This window comes from Hordeum vulgare, chromosome 1H, assembly GCF_904849725.1.
Source record: "Hordeum vulgare subsp. vulgare chromosome 1H, MorexV3_pseudomolecules_assembly, whole genome shotgun sequence".
Lineage (NCBI taxonomy): Eukaryota > Viridiplantae > Streptophyta > Magnoliopsida > Poales > Poaceae > Hordeum > Hordeum vulgare.
Window position 1 is genome coordinate 111988784 of NC_058518.1, and position 17569 is coordinate 112006352.

General features: G+C 50.6%; 2 protein-coding genes across 4 annotated transcripts; both read left to right on the top strand.

The window, feature by feature from the left end:
* The first annotated feature begins 520 nt into the window (after positions 1-520).
* Positions 521-12341, top strand: LOC123426559 (DNA-directed RNA polymerases II, IV and V subunit 11-like). 3 transcript variants are annotated; one of them, XM_045110418.1, is made up of 7 exons: positions 521-790; positions 1497-1563; positions 1713-1785; positions 2109-2198; positions 2293-2371; positions 2450-2545; positions 12004-12341. In XM_045110418.1, exons 3-7 carry the CDS (start codon positions 1733-1735, stop codon positions 12043-12045), a joined length of 360 nt encoding a protein of 119 aa, XP_044966353.1. In that variant the 5' UTR covers positions 521-790; positions 1497-1563; positions 1713-1732; the 3' UTR covers positions 12046-12341. The 3 variants fall into 3 exon arrangements, with proteins under 3 accessions (XP_044966353.1, XP_044966366.1, XP_044966358.1); XM_045110431.1 differs by having other exon boundaries at positions 576-790; positions 1488-1563; XM_045110423.1 differs by having other exon boundaries at positions 576-786.
* An 806-nt stretch (positions 12342-13147) lies between these two features.
* On the top strand, positions 13148-13673 carry LOC123426578 (arabinogalactan protein 16-like). Its single transcript, XM_045110442.1, has 2 exons — positions 13148-13345; positions 13435-13673. Exons 1-2 carry the CDS (start codon positions 13237-13239, stop codon positions 13539-13541), a joined length of 216 nt encoding a protein of 71 aa, XP_044966377.1. The 5' UTR covers positions 13148-13236; the 3' UTR covers positions 13542-13673.
* Positions 13674-17569: the final 3896 nt, after the last annotated feature.

Below are 17569 nucleotides of genomic sequence, written 5' to 3' on the forward strand. Positions count from 1 at the left end.
AAACAACCCTAATCCTAACCCCATCATACCCCTTATCCTAACATACAAACAAATACAACAATATCATATACATCCCACATTTCATGAAAAACTAGGGTTTCCTCAAATTTGCAAAAAAAGACCACAAAAGATTTTTCTTTGGATGAGAATGAGGGGAGAGGTGGGGATTACCTTAGGGAGTGATTGGACACCAAATGCCCGGTCCAAACCTTCATATTTGGTGATTTGGAGAAGGATTTGAAGAGGGGCCTGTGGCTGGGAGAGGGGGCTGGGGGAGGGGAATAGGGAGGGGGTGGGGAGGGGGGGCTCACCCGTGCCTATTAAGTCAATGTGTGGCGCCACACATTACAATGTGTGATGCCTGAGGCTTAGGCGTCACACGGCCTGGAGGTGGGCCCCCTCTGCCAGTTAGTCGGGGGTGTGGCGCGGAACGGCTAGGCATCACACAGTGTAGTGTGACGCCTAGATGTCGGGCGCCACACAAAAGGGTCAGTCGGGTGACATATTTTTTCCGAGGGGTCACTCTGTGGGTTCTTTTCCCTAAAGGTCATTTTTGTCAATTTTGCCCCGAGCGGACGACCAGTCCTCCCTGTGCGCGACAGCTAGGGTTCATAGCCGCCGCGGCCCACCGCCGCTGCTCGCCCAGTCGGCCGAAGCCTCCGCTGCCCCGCCGCAGGTACAGGATCCCAGCAGAGCCTCCCTCCCACGGGCAGCCGTTCCCACCAGCATCGCCTCCCTCCCTTGAGCAGGCGCTCTCGCCCAGCAACGCCGCCGAGCAGTCCATAGGCAGGTAGCCACCAATCCTTCGTACTTCCTCCTTCTTCTTGCGTCCTCTGTTTGTTCAATTTTCTTTCCTGATTTCTGTATTGGATGAATACTTGCTGTATACTGTATTTGATATTGCGAGAATACAACGATGATTATTTCTAGATGACTACTTGCTGCATGATTTTTCCAGTGCATGTTCAATTTTACATGTGAAAGGGTTTTGCTTGACAGGTGTTTGTGATAATGCTTGTAGGGTCAAATTTTTACAAATTGTAGCTTGAATTTTATTCAGATGAGCAAATGTTTTGATTTAAACATGTTAGTAGTGAATCGTGCAATAATCGACGATATATGAAAAGGAAAAGATTAAGTTGTTTTATCTACACCGTCATTACCTGGAATCAAAGCTTAGCAGTAACATGCAACTTGAGAGAGCAGGAGCTTTGTCTTGGTTATACTGGCCGGAATTGGTTAACACATTAGTACTTTGTTTATGATTGGGAATGCAGTGGTACTGTTATGCTGTGTTGTTAATTTTAACAGTCAGACCTAAAATATTTCCGTTTAAAGCGATTGTTTCTCCTTTTGCATGTTAGCTGACTGATCTTCAGGTTCCACCTTTTGTTTTATGCCATGATAGATTTACAACTAGCTAATGATTTGATTCGATGCATTTTACACTTACTAAAAGTCTAATTCTACCCCTTTGGAACTTGGAGTTGGAACAGGGCATCAACATTGCCAATTGGAGGGGCTTGGAGCTGCTCCGGCATCCACAGTAGAGCAAACAAGAAGGTAATCTGCTCTAGCTTCTGTACACATATATTTTTGTGAACTAAAAAATAGTAAAACGCATCCCCGTACTGGCGCTTTTCCAAAATGCCGAATTTACGTGTCCATACTGGCCTGATACTGATGCATGTATCCGTATCGATGCATTTTAGGAGCCAGGTGTTGATTGGAGATGAATGCCCCTGACCGCTATGAGCGCTTCGTCGTGCCTGAGGGCACAAAGAAGTGAGTCTACTCTAATACCGCACTTTCTCCAACATTTTTCTAGAAAATGCTTCAATTGTGTTTCGTCAGGTATAGACTTTTTTGTGAAAAAGAAGAATTGGTGGAATACAACTTTCTTTAAATAATTAAACATTTAAATTCTGTCATCAATATCCATTTTGTGCCTGTTCAGGTGATCCTTTTGGCATGCAGTTATGAAAATCAGATGCTTTGAACCTTTTTTACTTTTATTACAGTTAAGGCTTGTAGTAATCTCTACCCGCTGCTCTGTCACATAAAGATTATGGATGTAATCCTTGCTATTATGTATTCATGTAATGCAGGGTGTCCTTCGAGAAGGATACAAAGATCATGAATGCTGCATCTTTCACAATTGAACGTGAAGACCACACCATCGGCAACATCCTCCGCATGTAAGTGTAGATAAACCGCGTGCCTTTTTTTCCCTTGGTTATGTTCATCAGTTCACACCTTATAATTTTCTTCTATTTCTATGAGATTTTGCAGGCAGTTGCACAGGGACCCAAATGTTCACTTTGCTGGCTATAAGCTGCCTCACCCCCTTCAGTACAAGATCATTGTTAGGGTAGGGTGCATATTTGTGTTTGTTCTATTCCTTTGTCAGATTAGAGTTTGCTTGTCTCATGTTTTATTATGTGGGTAGATCCATACTGCAAGCCAATCCTCCCCAACGCAGGCGTATACCCAAGCAATCAATGATCTAGACAAGGAGCTCGAGAACCTGAAGCAAGCTTTTGAGGTCTGTTTCTTGTCCATAGCTCAATAGTTAGCTACTCCTTGTAGCCTCCAATATAGCATTGACTAGTGTGGGCCTGTATAAAAGCCAGTGCCTCGTGGTATTAAATTTGCATTTTCATGGCCTGATTTGAGATTTGTGGATTGAGTTGGTTTATGTTGATTTTTACGCAACAAAGCTGATGAAGTGAGCGTATTTTTTTTTCATGCTGTTGTGCTGAGATAACTGTGATGCATGCTGCCGTGTAATGCTTGTTTTGATGTTTGCTACAGGCCAATATATTTGAGTAGAGTTAGTACAACATAATTTGTTTTATTGTACTGTCATTGGAAAAATATGCTGCTTTTAGTTCTGTACTTTCTCTCGTCAAATGAGTAGTCTTGGAAGTAAAACACAAATTAAACAGTGCAAACATCTCTTAACCAACCAGTCCTTGGAAAAAAGAAGGAAAAGTAAATATAGTTGAATGGCATTCTTATTCATAGAAACTGTTAATTTTAGAATCCATCACAAGTCACTATTTATCTACGTCTTCTCGGTGACGGATCTCCTTTCGACTGATCAACTAAGCTAGCTCTCGCTCTCCTCAGTCTGCCTGGCGGTGATGGATGCTAAGCTCTTGGTGTTGACTTCTCGTTGTAGCTTGCTTCTTGTTCTTCTTTTGTTGTTACTTGTTCTTCTTCTGTTATTCTTTGTTCTTCTTGTGTGTGTTGTTGTAGCTCACTTCTTGTTCTCCTTCTGTCGCTCCCTGCTCTTCTTGTATCTGTAGTACCCTCTCTATTGTATCTCACTCTTAATGAAAATGGTTCAGGCCGGCGTAAGCCCGTCGTAGCACTGCCAAAAAAAAGGTTTTTTGCCGTTGATTATCATTTTACTGTAGCTTCCCAGACATGGAACAACGATTCAGAAATAAGTACTCATGTTTTGGGCAAATAATGTTCCTTTACACTAAGATTCCTATACAACATCGTGCTATTTTTTTTCGAGAAAACGCAAAAGACTTTTGCGGTTCATTGTATTGAAAAGAAGGGGTTTAGTACAATCCTCCTAGGAGGCATATTTACAAGGTGAACACATGCACACTAGTGGACATCCCATGTTTGTGGCAAGATGGCCCGGAGCCCCAAGGCGCCCGCTCTGGCCCAGAGGCCGGCCTCTTCCTTAACCGTAGCTGCCAGGGAGGTAACCGACGGTGTTGCACCCTCAAACACGCATCCGTTGCGATGCTTCCAAATCATCCAAGGGACGAGCAAAGCAACGGAAGCCAATCCCTTGTGCATAGGCCTAGGGGTGTCGTGTTGTGCAGAGCACCACCAGTCGTGTAGAGTAGCATCGTTGTTGGGCAGCGGGCAAGAGAGGCGCAGCCATGAGAGGATCTCGTGCCACACTTCGCGGCTGAAAGGGCATTCCAGTAGAAGATGATGAATCGTCTCCGGAGCTTGATCACAAAGAGGGCAGCGCTGTGGGTGCGGCAGGTTGCGCCTCGTGAGGCGGTCGGCCGTCCAGCACCGATCGAGGTTGGCAAGCTAGTGGAAGAAGCGCACCCGAGGCGGTGCCCAACACTTCCAGGTAAGTTTCCAAGCTTGGCATCTCGCGGAGCCTTGAAAAGTGGCGAGGTATGCGGACTTGGCGGAGTACTCGCCGCTCGCGGTCCACTTCCAGCAAATGCTGTCTGGTGCGTCAGTGAGGACAGTTTCGGCGAGCATGTGCCAGAGGCGCAGGTATTCTCCAATCTCCGGGATGCCAATCATGCCGTGGATGTCCGCGGCCCATTGGTTCGCGTGAAGGCCGTCCGCAACAGTTCTAGACTTGCGACGCCGTTTGGGGATGAGATCAAAAAGGAGAGGCGCGATCTCTTGGATTGCACGTTCGTTGATCCATCGGTCCTCCCAGAACAGGGTGCGCTGGCCATTGCCGATAGCCATGGTGGTAGAGGCGAAGAAGAGCGCGCGCTCCTCGGGCGCGAAGTGCAGGTCAAGGTCGCTCCAGGCCCTGCCAGCATCGACTCGGCTGAGCCATTGCCACCGCATGCGAAGGGCGAGGCCAGTGCGCTCGAGGTCGTGGACGCCGAGGCCCCCAAACTGGATAGGCCGTCAGACGCGCCGCCAGTTGACATGACAATTGCCTCCGTGGGCCTCGGCGCGGCCAGCCCAGAGAAATCCTCTCTCAATCTTCTCCAAGAGTTTGATGGTCTTCTTTGGCGGCGCAAGCACAAGGAGCTGATGAATGGGGATCGCGCTCAAGACAGCCTTGGCGAAAGCAAGGCGTCCGGCTTTGTTCATGAGCCAGGCCTTCCAGGAGGGCAGCTTCCCAGCGACCTTATCGACGACGGGTTGCAGTTGGGCAGCCGTGGGGCAACGCAGCGTGAGCGGGATGCCCAAGTAAGTAAGCGGGAAGTCGACGATGGGGCAGCCCAGGTGCGCGACAACATGAGCAGCGTCCTCGGTGTCGCAACGGATGAGGGCCGCAACGCTCTTCTGGAAGTTCACGTGCAGGCCCGAGGCGCGTCCAAAGAGCTACAGAATCTCCTTCACCGCCGCGATATCGTCCGGCGAGGGGTGGCACAGAAGAATTACGTCGTCGGCGTAGAGGGATATGGTGGGGATGGCGCGGCGCGGATGCAGCTGCTGCATGACTCGGAGCTCGACCGCGCGATGAAAGAGCCTGCCCAACGTATCCACAGCAAGGACGAAGAGCTGCGGGGAGACTGGATCACCTTGGCGCAGTCCACGGCGATGCCAAATCGCTGGTCCAGGGTTGCCGTTGAGGAGAACCTTGGTGCTGGCCGACGACAGGAGAAGGGCGATCCAACCAAGGAAGCGGTTGCCGAAGCCATGGCATCGCAACACCTCGAATAGGAAGGGCCACGAGACGGAGTCGAAAGCCCGTGCCAAGTCAAGTTTCAGCAGCACGCGAGGGGCACCCAGCTGATGCAATAGCCATGCAGATTGACGCACTAGGATGAAGTTGTCGTGAAGACTTCGCCCGGGGATGAACGCGTTTTGGACGTTGCTGACGAGGTTGTTGAGCCTGGGGGCTAGGCGGATCGAAAGCAGCTTGGCCAGGACCTTGGCGACGATGTGGATTAGGCTTATGGGCCTATAATCACCCAGACCAATGGCCTCGGCGCGCTTGGGGAGGAGCGTGATCAGCGCCTGGTTAAGGCAGCTAAACCCTCGTCCACGCAGCGCGTAAATCTGGTCGAAGATGCATCAGAGGTCATGCTTGATGATCTGCCAGCAGGATCGGAGGAACTCCGCAGTGAAGCCGTCGGGGCCGGGCGCCTTGCGGGACGGCATGCTTTTGATGGCTTGCCAAATCTCATCCTCGCTGAATGGCGCGTCAAGATCTTCCAGGTTTGAGGACTCGATGAATTGCGACAGGTTAATGGTGCAGTCACGCTGCATGTCCGTCCCAATCCGGCTGTCAAAGTGCTCGAAAGTGGCCGCGGCCATGCCGGTAGGATCGGTGATAGCGGCGCCGTCGACAGAGATGCCATGTTTCCGGTTCTTCTGCTTGCGGTATGCGCACTGGCGGTGGTAGAATGTAGTGTTCGCGTTGCCATCTCTGAGGGAGGCAATGCGAGCGCGCTGCCGGGCGATCGTCCGCTCGAGGGAAGCAAGGCCAAGGTAAGAGAGCTTGAGTTGACGATGCAGCCAGTCCTCATGTGGTGATAGGGCCCGTTGCTCTTGCGCAGCGTCGAAGCGGAGCAGCAGCTCACGCGATATCGCAAGCTGGTCTCGCACGTTGCCAACGGAACGCGCGCTCCAGCTGGTGAGCTTGCGCGCTGTGGCCTGCATGCGCCGCATGAACCGCTGGAACGGGTCGGCATCATCCACCGAATGCCACGAGGCCGCTACGATCTCCGGGAAACCGACGAGACGAGTCCAGTACTCCTCGAAGTGGAATCGTCGACGCGTTGCTGGGAGTGGCGAGCAGTCGAGCAAGAGGGGGGAGTGATCCGAGATGACCGAGGCCAGGCAACGCAAGTGGCATTCGCCGTGCCGCTCCTCCCAGTCCGTGGAGCACAGCACCCGATCAAGATGGACCAGGGTGGGCGGGTTCTGCTCGTTGGATCATGTAAAGCGCCGGCCGCTGAGATAAATCTCCTTGAGCGCGAGGTCGTTGAGAACGCGACGGAACCGCCCCATCATTCTCCGATTGAGATTGCCGTTGTTCTTGTCTTCGTCACGATAGATCATATTGAAGTCCCCGCAGATGAGCCATGGCCCGGGGCATGCGTCGCGGACGTCGTGAATCTCCTGCAGAAAGGCTATCTTGGCGTTGTTGTCCTGGGGGCCATAGACGATAGATAGCCACCATGGCAAGCTCGTGCTACCAGTTGTGCTAACCCGGGCGAAGATGGTATTGGTGGTGAACATCGGGTCCGTGATCGTCACGTCCCGGCTCTTCCACGCAAGTAGTATCCCGCCACGGGTGCCGTTCGCTGGGAGATAAACGTATTCATCAAACTCAGAGCCCAACGTCTCAAGAACAGTTGACGAGTAAACGAATTCCATTTTAGTCTCTTGAAAGCAAGCGATCGAAGCGCTGGAAGTTACAACAAGCGAGCGAATTGCCGTACGTCTGGCACGGGCGTTGAGGCCCCGAACGTTCCAGTTGATGATTTTGAGGCCGTGATCCATTAGGCAGAGGTCGACAATGGGCACGCGACGGCTCAGCTAGGCCTCGATCGGGCTGCCCGATATCACTGTGGTGACAGGCGCCGTGGACGGGTCGGCGGGCAGCGCGCGGCCAACGAGCGCGGCAATGGCCGTCAACACAACATGCGAGAGGGGCGCAACAAAGACCCCATCATAAGCCTTCATAGCCTCGGCGGAGATCACCTGATCGGTGCCGATGATGCCGAGGGTGCGCAGTATCTGGACCTGCGCACAACGCTCAGCGGTGGGCGGCACGCCGGGTTTGGTCTTCACAGCGGTGGCAGATCGTCCGCGGCGCGGCGAGAAGTTCAGGGGCTGTCGGCGACGTTTGCATCCGGGGTTGGGAAGGGCAGAGCAAGTCTGCTTAGTTGCCGCGGCGAGGAAATCTCCAAGGGTCCAGGAGCTGACAGAGGCCGGCTGCCTGGTACGTCGCAGGGTGATTGGCGGCGTGGCAAAACGCCCTGCGCTGCGCACCTGAGGCGCATGGGATGCAGGGGTGGATTGCAGCGTTGACGGGCTTGGTGAAGCGGGCGTGGGCCTTCGCAGAATGCTCCTGGGCTCCTGGGCCGCGGGGGAGGGGCAGCCCAAGTCAGCGTCTCCGATGGCAGCGGCAGGAGGGGAAGGCGCGATGTATGGTGTCCCACCACTCGCGTCCCACGTTGGCGAGGAGAGGGGGCCATGCAGATCCGGCAGGGCCGCAGGGGTGGACGTGGGCACTGCATCCTGTGTAGTAGTGGCGGGGTCGGCATGCAAAGCAGTAGGTGACAAATCAGCCACAGGAGCTGACGAGGGTGAAGCATCGCTTTGCCTCGACAGCGGATCAGCCTCGGGAGCCACAAGTGGTGAGGATGAGCCGTCCGGATCCCCAGACGCGCAGGCATTGGCCGTGGTGGGTCCATCACCCGAGGGGGTCTCCCTGCGTGCTAGGCGACGGGCACGACCGGGGCGTTGCGGGCCCGGCTGCAGGAGGAGGGCGGGCGGGCGCCAATAGGCAGGTGCCAGCTGTCGGGGTGGCAAGGACCAACGGTGGGGTGGGCGACCCGGTCGGCCTGGGATCCGCTGCAGCTGCAGCTTTGGCCAGCGCCGCCTGAATCCTGGCGCGCTTTTTCTTTCCCCCACGCTTTCCTCTTTTGGCTTTGCGACGAGGCGGGTGGGTCCCAGCCTGGGGCCATGCATCCATGCATCTGGCACGGGACGGTACGGGCGGAGGCGCATGCACAGCCGCGGCGGCGCGGGGCGCCGGCCAGCCAGGGTCGACCGCCTCGCCATCGGCCCGTAGGCGGCCCCTGGAGCAAGTCCAGCCGGCAGAGTCTACTGCCATGCCGTCGGCGCGTCCATCAGGGGCGGAGGTTGGTCGGCGACGTTTCCGGCCACGGCGGCGTTGCTGCCCGCGTCCACGACCATGGCCTGCAGGGTCATGCGTGCTGCCATGAGCCTCTCCATCTCCACTGCCATCACCATTGGTAGCATCGTCAACCACCCTGGGAAGGGCGGCGGATCTCACTAGCCGGATGGAGATAGGGTACTCCAGGTGCGGACGGCCGGAGGCAGGTCAGGCCGGATGGCGGGGACGTGCTCGACAATCTCCAGGATGGCATCTCGGCGAATGGAGGCCAGGTCTCGCACGCGCCCGGTGAGCCGGAATACGGCAAGATCCGCGCGGGAGCGCGTGTCCGGGTGCAGCCGCTCAACCCAACAGCCAGTCCCGAGGATGTGCTCGGCCGTGGACAGGTGCCACGCCTGCGCCGGGATGCCGCGGAGCTCGAGCTGCACAGAGTATGCAAAGCTCCCAGCAGTGGCGTGGGCGAGCTTGCACCAGGGCGGAGCAACAGGGAGAAGCGGGGGGCGTTGATGAGGTGGTCGCCGGCCATCCGGTCCATGATCAGCCGCGAGGAGAAGATGATGAGGAAGTCCTCCGGGGCGTGCTTGTGCACGATGAAGTCGCCGGGCTGCAGATCAAACATAGCATGCAGGGAAGCTTCCACGTCGGCCGGTGAGACGGGGGGCCTGGTGCCGGTGATGGTGGCCACCATGCCACGCGCGAGCACCTCCTCCGCTTCCTCCATCTCGATGGAACGAGCGATGGTGACGCGCGCCGGCGCGGGGGCGGGGCGGCTGGGGCGGTGCGGCGTTACGAGGCTGCGCGACGTCGCGGAGGAGTCGAGGAGGTGGGTTGCGTGGCGGGGAGTTGGGCACCTGCCGGTGAACCGCCTGAGGCTGCGCACGGTGGTCGCCGGGCAGCCGTGTCTCGCAGCAGTTGGACTCGTGGCCGGAGATGAGACAGCGGCGGCAGCGCACGGGGTTGGTGCAGGCACGCACCCGGTGTCCGCCTTCCAGGCACCTGAAGCACAGGCCGGCGACTTCCTCGGGCGACGGGCTGCGGCGGTGGCACTGGGAAGGAGGGGTGGCCGCGCGACGCACGCGCGGGTGACGGTTCCTCCGCCGCGGCTGCTGGAATCCATCGGCGTCGAGTACAGGGCCTCTAGACGCACGGTGGACTTCCGAGCGCGGTCCCAGGCGGGCGGCGGCAGGAACGCGGGCGGCCGGCGCGGTCGAGTGGAGCGGCACCAGGGCCGAGGAAGCAGGGGCCGGGCGCGGCGCGGCCGGCGACGGGGGGCCGTGCGGGGCCGGCGGGGTGCTGAGGACCTCGCGGTAGGTGCGCGAGTCAGAGGATTCGCCCGCAGAGCCGCTCCAGCGGATGCGACCGTCGGGGCTGGAGTCGCCGGAGCGGGTGTCGGCGGAGGTCATGGCCGGAGGGAGGGGGAGGGGGAGGGCTACCGGCGGGGATTCGACGGCGGCGAGGCTGGTGGGCTAGGCTAGGCTAGGGAGCCAGCGGGGAGCGGGGCATTAGATCGAACGGTTCGCAAGTCACATCGTGCTATTTTCATGTGCATTGCTCTTTAGGCCGTCAATTGACTTGCTACTTACACTGCCACTAAGTATAATGTTAACCTGTCGGAAAGTTGCATCTTATAGGATAAGAAACTAAGATTGCGGGTCTAGAAATTCCCTAAATACTTTGGTTGCAAATCTTCTTGCTCCAAGCTAAGCTCTTGTTCACACAACAACTGAGAGCATGCGAGAGTTAAAAAAAAGGTTAAAAACTGAGAGCATGCTGGTACTGCCTCCGTTTTTATTTACTTCGCATATTAGCTTTGACTGAAGTCAAACTTTATAAAGTTTGACCAAGTTTGTAGAAAATAAAATGAACATTTACAATAACAAATTTATATGATGTGAAAATATATGCAATGATGAATCCAATGATATATATTTGGTGGTGTATATGTTAATATATTTTCCTACAAGCTTATTGAAAGTATATTCACATATTAGCTTTGACTGAAGTCAAACTTTATAAAGTTTGACCAAGTTTGTAGAAAATAAAATGAACATTTACAATAACAAATTTATATGATGTGAAAATATATGCAGTGATGCATCCAATGATATAGATTTGGTGGTGTATATGTTAATATATTTTCCTACAAGCTTATTGAAAGTATATAAAGTTTGACTTTAGACAAACCTAATATACAGAACTATCATGTACTACTTATGAACTAGGCATGTCAGAATTATTGACAATTGCATCTGTAGAAGATTACCAATTCATTCATTGCTAGCGCTATATTTTCTTCTTTTGTGATAAGAACAACAGGCCACCTTCTAACTCCATTAGTATAATTTCAAGTATATGTTATGGCTGAAGTTGCATCTTTAGTTTGCACACATAGAACTTGTTATGCTATTTCTTGGAGCTGCATCTTCCTTTCCATAAACATTAGTATCATTTTTAGCTTCCCAGGCTGCTTAACCTTTTCTGAATTAGTGTTTTGCTAAATAGAGGCAATTTTTTTCTGTTTGCGTGCGATGGTACTACCTTCCTGTTTTTTTTAATGGTGATAAAACAAGGAATAAGACATATAATGGAAACTTTCTTAAATTACTGTTAGTTTTATAGAACTGTGTCATTCTGAAGGCTTTGAATCTGGAAAAATGTCTGTCTTGAGGTCTTTAATAGTTTCTGACTTGGCCATTCCTTTTTCGATCTAAACAGTGGTGTCTTTAATAGTTTAGTCACGATTGATGACTTCATGTTGTGTGACACTAAGGATAGTAGACTACATGTGATTTGCTCCTTTTATTTGTATCTTCAGCCTAGTTTGCATCGTTAATAGACTATATATGTTTCTACTGCCAAGCAAAACTTCAGATGATAAATCTCTCGTATCTCACTTGTCAACCATTTCAAAGATAGAAATAATGGGCCACATATAATTGAACTGCAAGGACTGCCTAATTCAATTGCACAGGGTGCTCTGCCGCCGTAGTTCATTCCCAGTGCACCTTCTCTTTGTCAGTGGAAGAATGGATAGACCTTTCAAATCACATGACATGTCTCCATATTCCTTAGATTGAATCCATGGATTTGGGCTCAGAAATTCCTTATGTTGCCAACGCCAGGAGTTAAGAAGATGTTTGTTAAGACTGTGTTCGGCACTCCTCCACCAGGGAGCGGAGCGCGGAGCACCCTATTAGCTACTCCCTAAATTACAACTGCACGGCGCTCCGGAGCTGCAGAGCGGAGGGAGTCCGAACAGGCTCTAAATATGATGCTGTGCTTGACATCTCTCGGGTTTCTTGTTAGTTATATTAGACTACCAGTGCCAGCACAGTGTCAGCCATCCTCCAAATCGATCTGGATATGGTCGTTCCAGTTGAATTAATTTCTGCGGATGTATATGAAGACATGGCGAGAATATGACACTGACCTTTTGAGATTTTTGTTTACAGGACGAGAAGACGCGATTCGAAAGTATGAAGCAGGGCTACTAGGCTGGTTGTGTTGGATGCGAATTAACGTGAAACCTTCCTTGCTAGTCGATGAGTCTCTGAACTCCTAGAATGGCACGTGCGACCGGGATTGTGTAAGATTGTACGGTCGTTAAACATGTGTTGGCACTTGATACACCTGCTAGTTGAATTGCTCGCTCTTGTGAGGTTGGATAGTGAGACTATGGCACGTGCGAGATGGGGTGATCTTTACAAAACTGCGTGGATTCTCACATGTGATCATGGAAACCGACTGCTTGGAGATTGTAAATCTCTATAAAATTCGTCACTATAGCTTATCTGTGATGGCACCTTTACTATTAGAGATGAGAGAGCTAGTTTCCTCTTTTTCTTTTTTTGATATTCAACATGTAAATCGGTCATCCAATGTATCGGTCCATCTTTGTGCTAAGTTTGCTTGCACGCTGACCACCGAAAATTGGACTGACTCGAGACCATCTTTTCTGCTCACCAGCCTCTTGGCTAATGATGCCAGGAGTTCTTTTGTTGAATAAAGCTCTCTGATTGGAACAAAAAAAAAAAAAGGTACAGACCGAGTTTGGAGGGAGTCCTTGGATCATTTCGCACTGCGTGAATTTTATGAAGATGTATTGTAACTTGGCTTAACAGACTGTTCGTCTTGTGGTCGGACTTTGTTTGCTCTGCGACCCCAGCGCAGGCGTGAGCAACGGCCGCTGGGGCGAAAATGTCTGCTTAGCCTGGATCACGAAAACTGTTGATTTGATTTTCGTACTTTTGTACTCCAGCTGCAAGTACACGCTAGCAATATAATGCGCATTAATCAAAACTTGAACTCTATCGGTGAATCTGATTCGGCGTCTCGTCCAACCAAACCAGTAAACAAACGGGAATGTCTTTGCGGCCAGATGATTGCGAGCACAAAGGAACACACAGCCAGCCAATCTCAATCCAGGATCCAGACTGTAAAGACGTTAAAAGAAATTCGGCAACGGTCGTCCATGTGAGCGGGCCCCGGCGCTGGCGCAAGACGCCATCGCGATCCCAGCGAGGTCCAGCCAATTCCAGGAGAGGGGAAGAGAGCCGTTATATAATCAATCAATTATCAAGGGAGGTTATATAATGGCACAAGAAGCGGCAGAACGTGAGGACAAGGCAGAGAGCCCAGGAGAGGGATAGAGGGCATCTGTTCATCCAAGATACGCCGCGGCTGGCATGGCGAGAACCCTCTTTGGTTTTGTCGCCGCCGCCGTGCTCCTCCTCGCCGTCCTCATGCCGGCCCTCGCCGCCGCGCAGGCCCCCGCACCGGCGCCCACCAGCGACGGTGAGCCATCAGACTGTGGCGTCTTCCCTTCTGAGTTGCTTCTTTCCTTGTAAATTTCTTCTCACTTGTTTTCTTGCCAATACGTGCAGCGTCTTCGATCGACCAGGGCGTCGCCTACCTTCTGATGATCGTGGCGCTGGTGCTCACCTACCTCATCCACCCGTTGGACGCCTCCTCCCGTTACAAGCTCTTCTGAGCCTGTCTATGCGCAGAGGGTTCTCATTCTTTTGTTCATCTTTCTCTTGTTCGTTGATCGATAAGCTAGTGGATTCTTGAGAGATTCGTTGTGTGAGATTCGATTTGGATTCATTAATTTGTTGTTCTTGTACTCTAGTGGATTCGCACGCGCGCGTGCATATTTTTGTTTCACCATGTGCATGTTGTTCCAATGCTTTCTCAGGTCTGTCGTCACTAGTTATGCGTATATTAGTCATTAATCCGTGTCACAGCACGGGCTGGCAATTCATGAAGTATGCAATTCCATAGAAGAATGGAAATATAGGTAGAAAATTTGAAGAATATTTTTTAAAATGGTTAACATTTAAATATGTAGCAGTTATTCTGGTCATCCATGGGCCAAAAAAAGGGAATTACATTCTTTCAATTTGGTTCTAATTAGGGGGTATTAACTGAACTGGAGGAATGACGATGTAGGTCATATGAACAATACTTGGCTCTTGGCGACTATAGAATATGGAAAATATATCCTTCTCTTGGAACAAAATTAGAACTTATGTTGAAGAACCATGCTGGACATGAGTGGTACAAATGCAAACTTTAAAAAAGTGGTTTTCAGTGTAAATAAATGAATTATTACAGTAAAAAAAAATCAAACTTTTACTGCTAATTGATTAAAATATCTTTATACTGGCAAGATGATGATAATACTAGTAGATTTCATTAACACGCGCCTTCGCTAATTCTGTTGACGAACCATGTAAATATAAAAAATTCGTGTGTCAATGTGAACTGAAAATTGTGATGTTGAATTTGCATGTTTGGTACAATCAAATATATACATCTATCACTCATAAATAGATGACTTCCTAAAATGTGCATTTAAACCTTTTCAAACTTTCAGTACTGATTGGTAGAAATATGCTTATTTTGATGAGATGAAAAATTGGTAGAAATATGTTTATTTTGATGAGATGAAAAATATTATCATGTGGGGATCCCGATCCTAAGTCACAGAGATCTAGCATGTAACACCTCATATGGTTTTATGGCCTCACGCACGGTACACAACGGCTGCCACCACAGAACCCGGGTGGACATGACTAGTTATAAACCCAAGTGACACAACCGTACATGAGCAAACATACATAACCCAACAATGCAGGTGTCGGTCATCAACGTGTGTAGACAAGTCGTAGCAAGCTATACAGACTCCATTACACCGCATGCCATTTCCCTCTAGGGACAAACACAACAACAAAGAAGGATACATGTCGGTCAATCAATGTGTCCGGAGCAATAGCAAGTTACCATGGCTCGGTGGAAGCACAAAGAGCCATTTCCCTGTAAAAAAAGACTACCATAGGCACACAACTAGGTGTCGAATCCCCACACATACCAATGCATTTCAGACATACACACAATATGCATGGTATGTGTAGATACAACACGGCATCACAACTTAACTCTACAATACAACATTTATTTAGAAGGCTCCGAAGAGCCAACATAGTATAATGTTAGAAGAAGGGGTCACGAGACCCAACATTGAGAGCATACAAACAGCAAGTGGAAGTTACATGTCTGGATACAGTCATCTACTAAAAACAGCTGGAGGAGTCTGAAAAGCTACACCGACCCTACCAAAGAAGCCACGCTACTATCTCGGTTCCCAAGCTAATCGTCGATGTAAATAAGCAACAATGAGTATGAAGGTACTCAACAAGACTTACATCAGAACTATCTACATATGCATCATGTATCATTGAACGGGGTTGTGGGGTTTACTACAGAAATGCCAGCTTTGACCTTTGGCTAACCTAAACTACAACAAAGTATCCTCCCTCTCTCGTCTCCCTACGAGAGAGCGCACACGAGTCCACATACTCACCACATCAATACACCACTATGGACCCACTCCTGTCTTCCTACGAGAAGGCCATCCATATCGCTCACACTTATCTTGCGCATTTTATAGTATCCATTAACGTTATCCATGAACCATGTAAGTTTCCAAGTAGTCCATATCTGCGGACGCGGCTATTCGAATAGATAGTTTACCATGTAGGTGTGTACTTCATCACACACGCTCCCACCACTCATCGCCCTTTACATGTCATGTACTCGAAAACCTTCAAGCGGAAGCCTGACATGGGTGTCGGCCAGAGACGCTAACTTAAATGACTCACTTTCAAGGTAGTCACCTATATGAGTTGGAACCCATAATGGAAGTTTGGCCGAGGTTTCCAACATGGCCTCAAACGATGTGAGCAGGGCCCCAAGCCGGTCCCGATTGGGCCGTTCATCCCCGACCCCGATACTGCCGTTCATCCACTTCGCAGGCCCAACCACAACCTATGAACTTTTTGAACTACTACGACTCATGGACTGAGAACATGGTAGGCTAATAGGCCGAGCGGGTCAGCATCACTGAGTCCTCAGTGTGTGGTAGTAGCTAGTCTTGGAACACAAACACAAGATCCGAGGTCCTAAGTGCGACGTCAATGAGACAACCCGCCATGTACTCCTACATGGCCTCTCATCGCTACCTTTACCAAAACTTGTTCACACACTTGACTCTCAAGAGTAGGACATGTTCCTCCCAACTCATCACTTAGATGGGTCAAACCAACTCAACCATAGGCATAGCAAGCATGACATGTATGAAGGATCACAACATGTCCCAAGCAACTCCTAATCATGCTAGGAAGGTTTAGCTATTTACTGTGACAATGAAAGGTCATTCAAAGGAATGGGTTCATCTAACGGAACACAAGTAACAGTTGAATCGTGTTGTCCTAATGCATTGAAATGAGAGCAAGAGTGAGAGAGTAGGGTTATATCGAAATGCTCAAGGGGGGTTGCTTGCCTGAAAGATCGGAAGAACACCGTTGTTCTTTGATGCCGTTGACAACTACGTCTCGCAAGTCTATCGACATGATCAGACAAGGAACAATTTAAGCACGACAAATGTTTCATAATGATGCATGTTAACGGTATATATTCACTCTTGACCTAAAAAAAACAGGAGAGGACTTTCGGGAGCGCCGTTGTCTCGAGGCGGAACTTGGGCAGGAGCACTTTTGCCCTCCGACGGAGCGATTTCGCCGGGGGAACTTTCCTCCTAGAGGGGGAAATTGAGGCCATCGTCATCACCAACGACACTCTCATCTTGGGGAGGCCAATCTTCATCAACATTTTCAACAACACCATCTCCTCTCAAAAGCCTAGTTCATCTCTTGTGCTTAATCTTGTACAAGACCCTTAGATTGGTACCTGGGGGGTGACTAGTAGTGTTGATTACATCTTGTAGTTGATGCTTTATGGTTTATTTGGTGGAAGATAATATGTTTGGATCCAATATGCTATTTAATACCTCTCTCGTTGTGACAATGTTTATCACTTGTGAGTAGTTACTTTTGTTCTTGAAGCCACGGGAGAAGTCATGTTGCAAGTAGTCATGTGAAGTTGACATTCGTTTGATATTTTGATGATATGAATGTTGAGATTCCCTTAGTGGTGTTATGTGTGATGGGTAACGTAGCATAAATTCAAATTTTTTCCTACGCATATTCAGATCTTCCTATGGAGAGACCAGCAACGAGAGAGGGGGTGAGTGCATCTTCATACCTTTGAAGATCGCTAAGCGGAAGCGTTGCTAGAACGCGGTTGATGGAGTCGTACTCGCGGCGATTCAGATCGCATTGTGATTCCGATCTAGTGCCGAACCACGACACCTCCGCGTTCAACACACGTGCATCCCGGTGACGTCTCCTGCTCCTTGATCCAGCAAGGAGCAGGGAGAGGTTGGGGAAGATCTACGGCAGCACGACGGCGTGGTGTCGATGGAGAAACGAGGTCTCCCGGCAAGGCTTCGCCAAACACCGTGGGAGGAGGAGGAAGGAGGGGAGCAGGGCTGCGCCGAGGGGAGAAGAAATGGTGTCCAAAACAGCCCCAAACCCCTCTCTATTTATAGGAGAAGGGGAGGAGGGTGCCACCCCTAGGGTTTCCCCCCTAGGTGGTGTGGCAGCCCCCCAGATGGGAGGT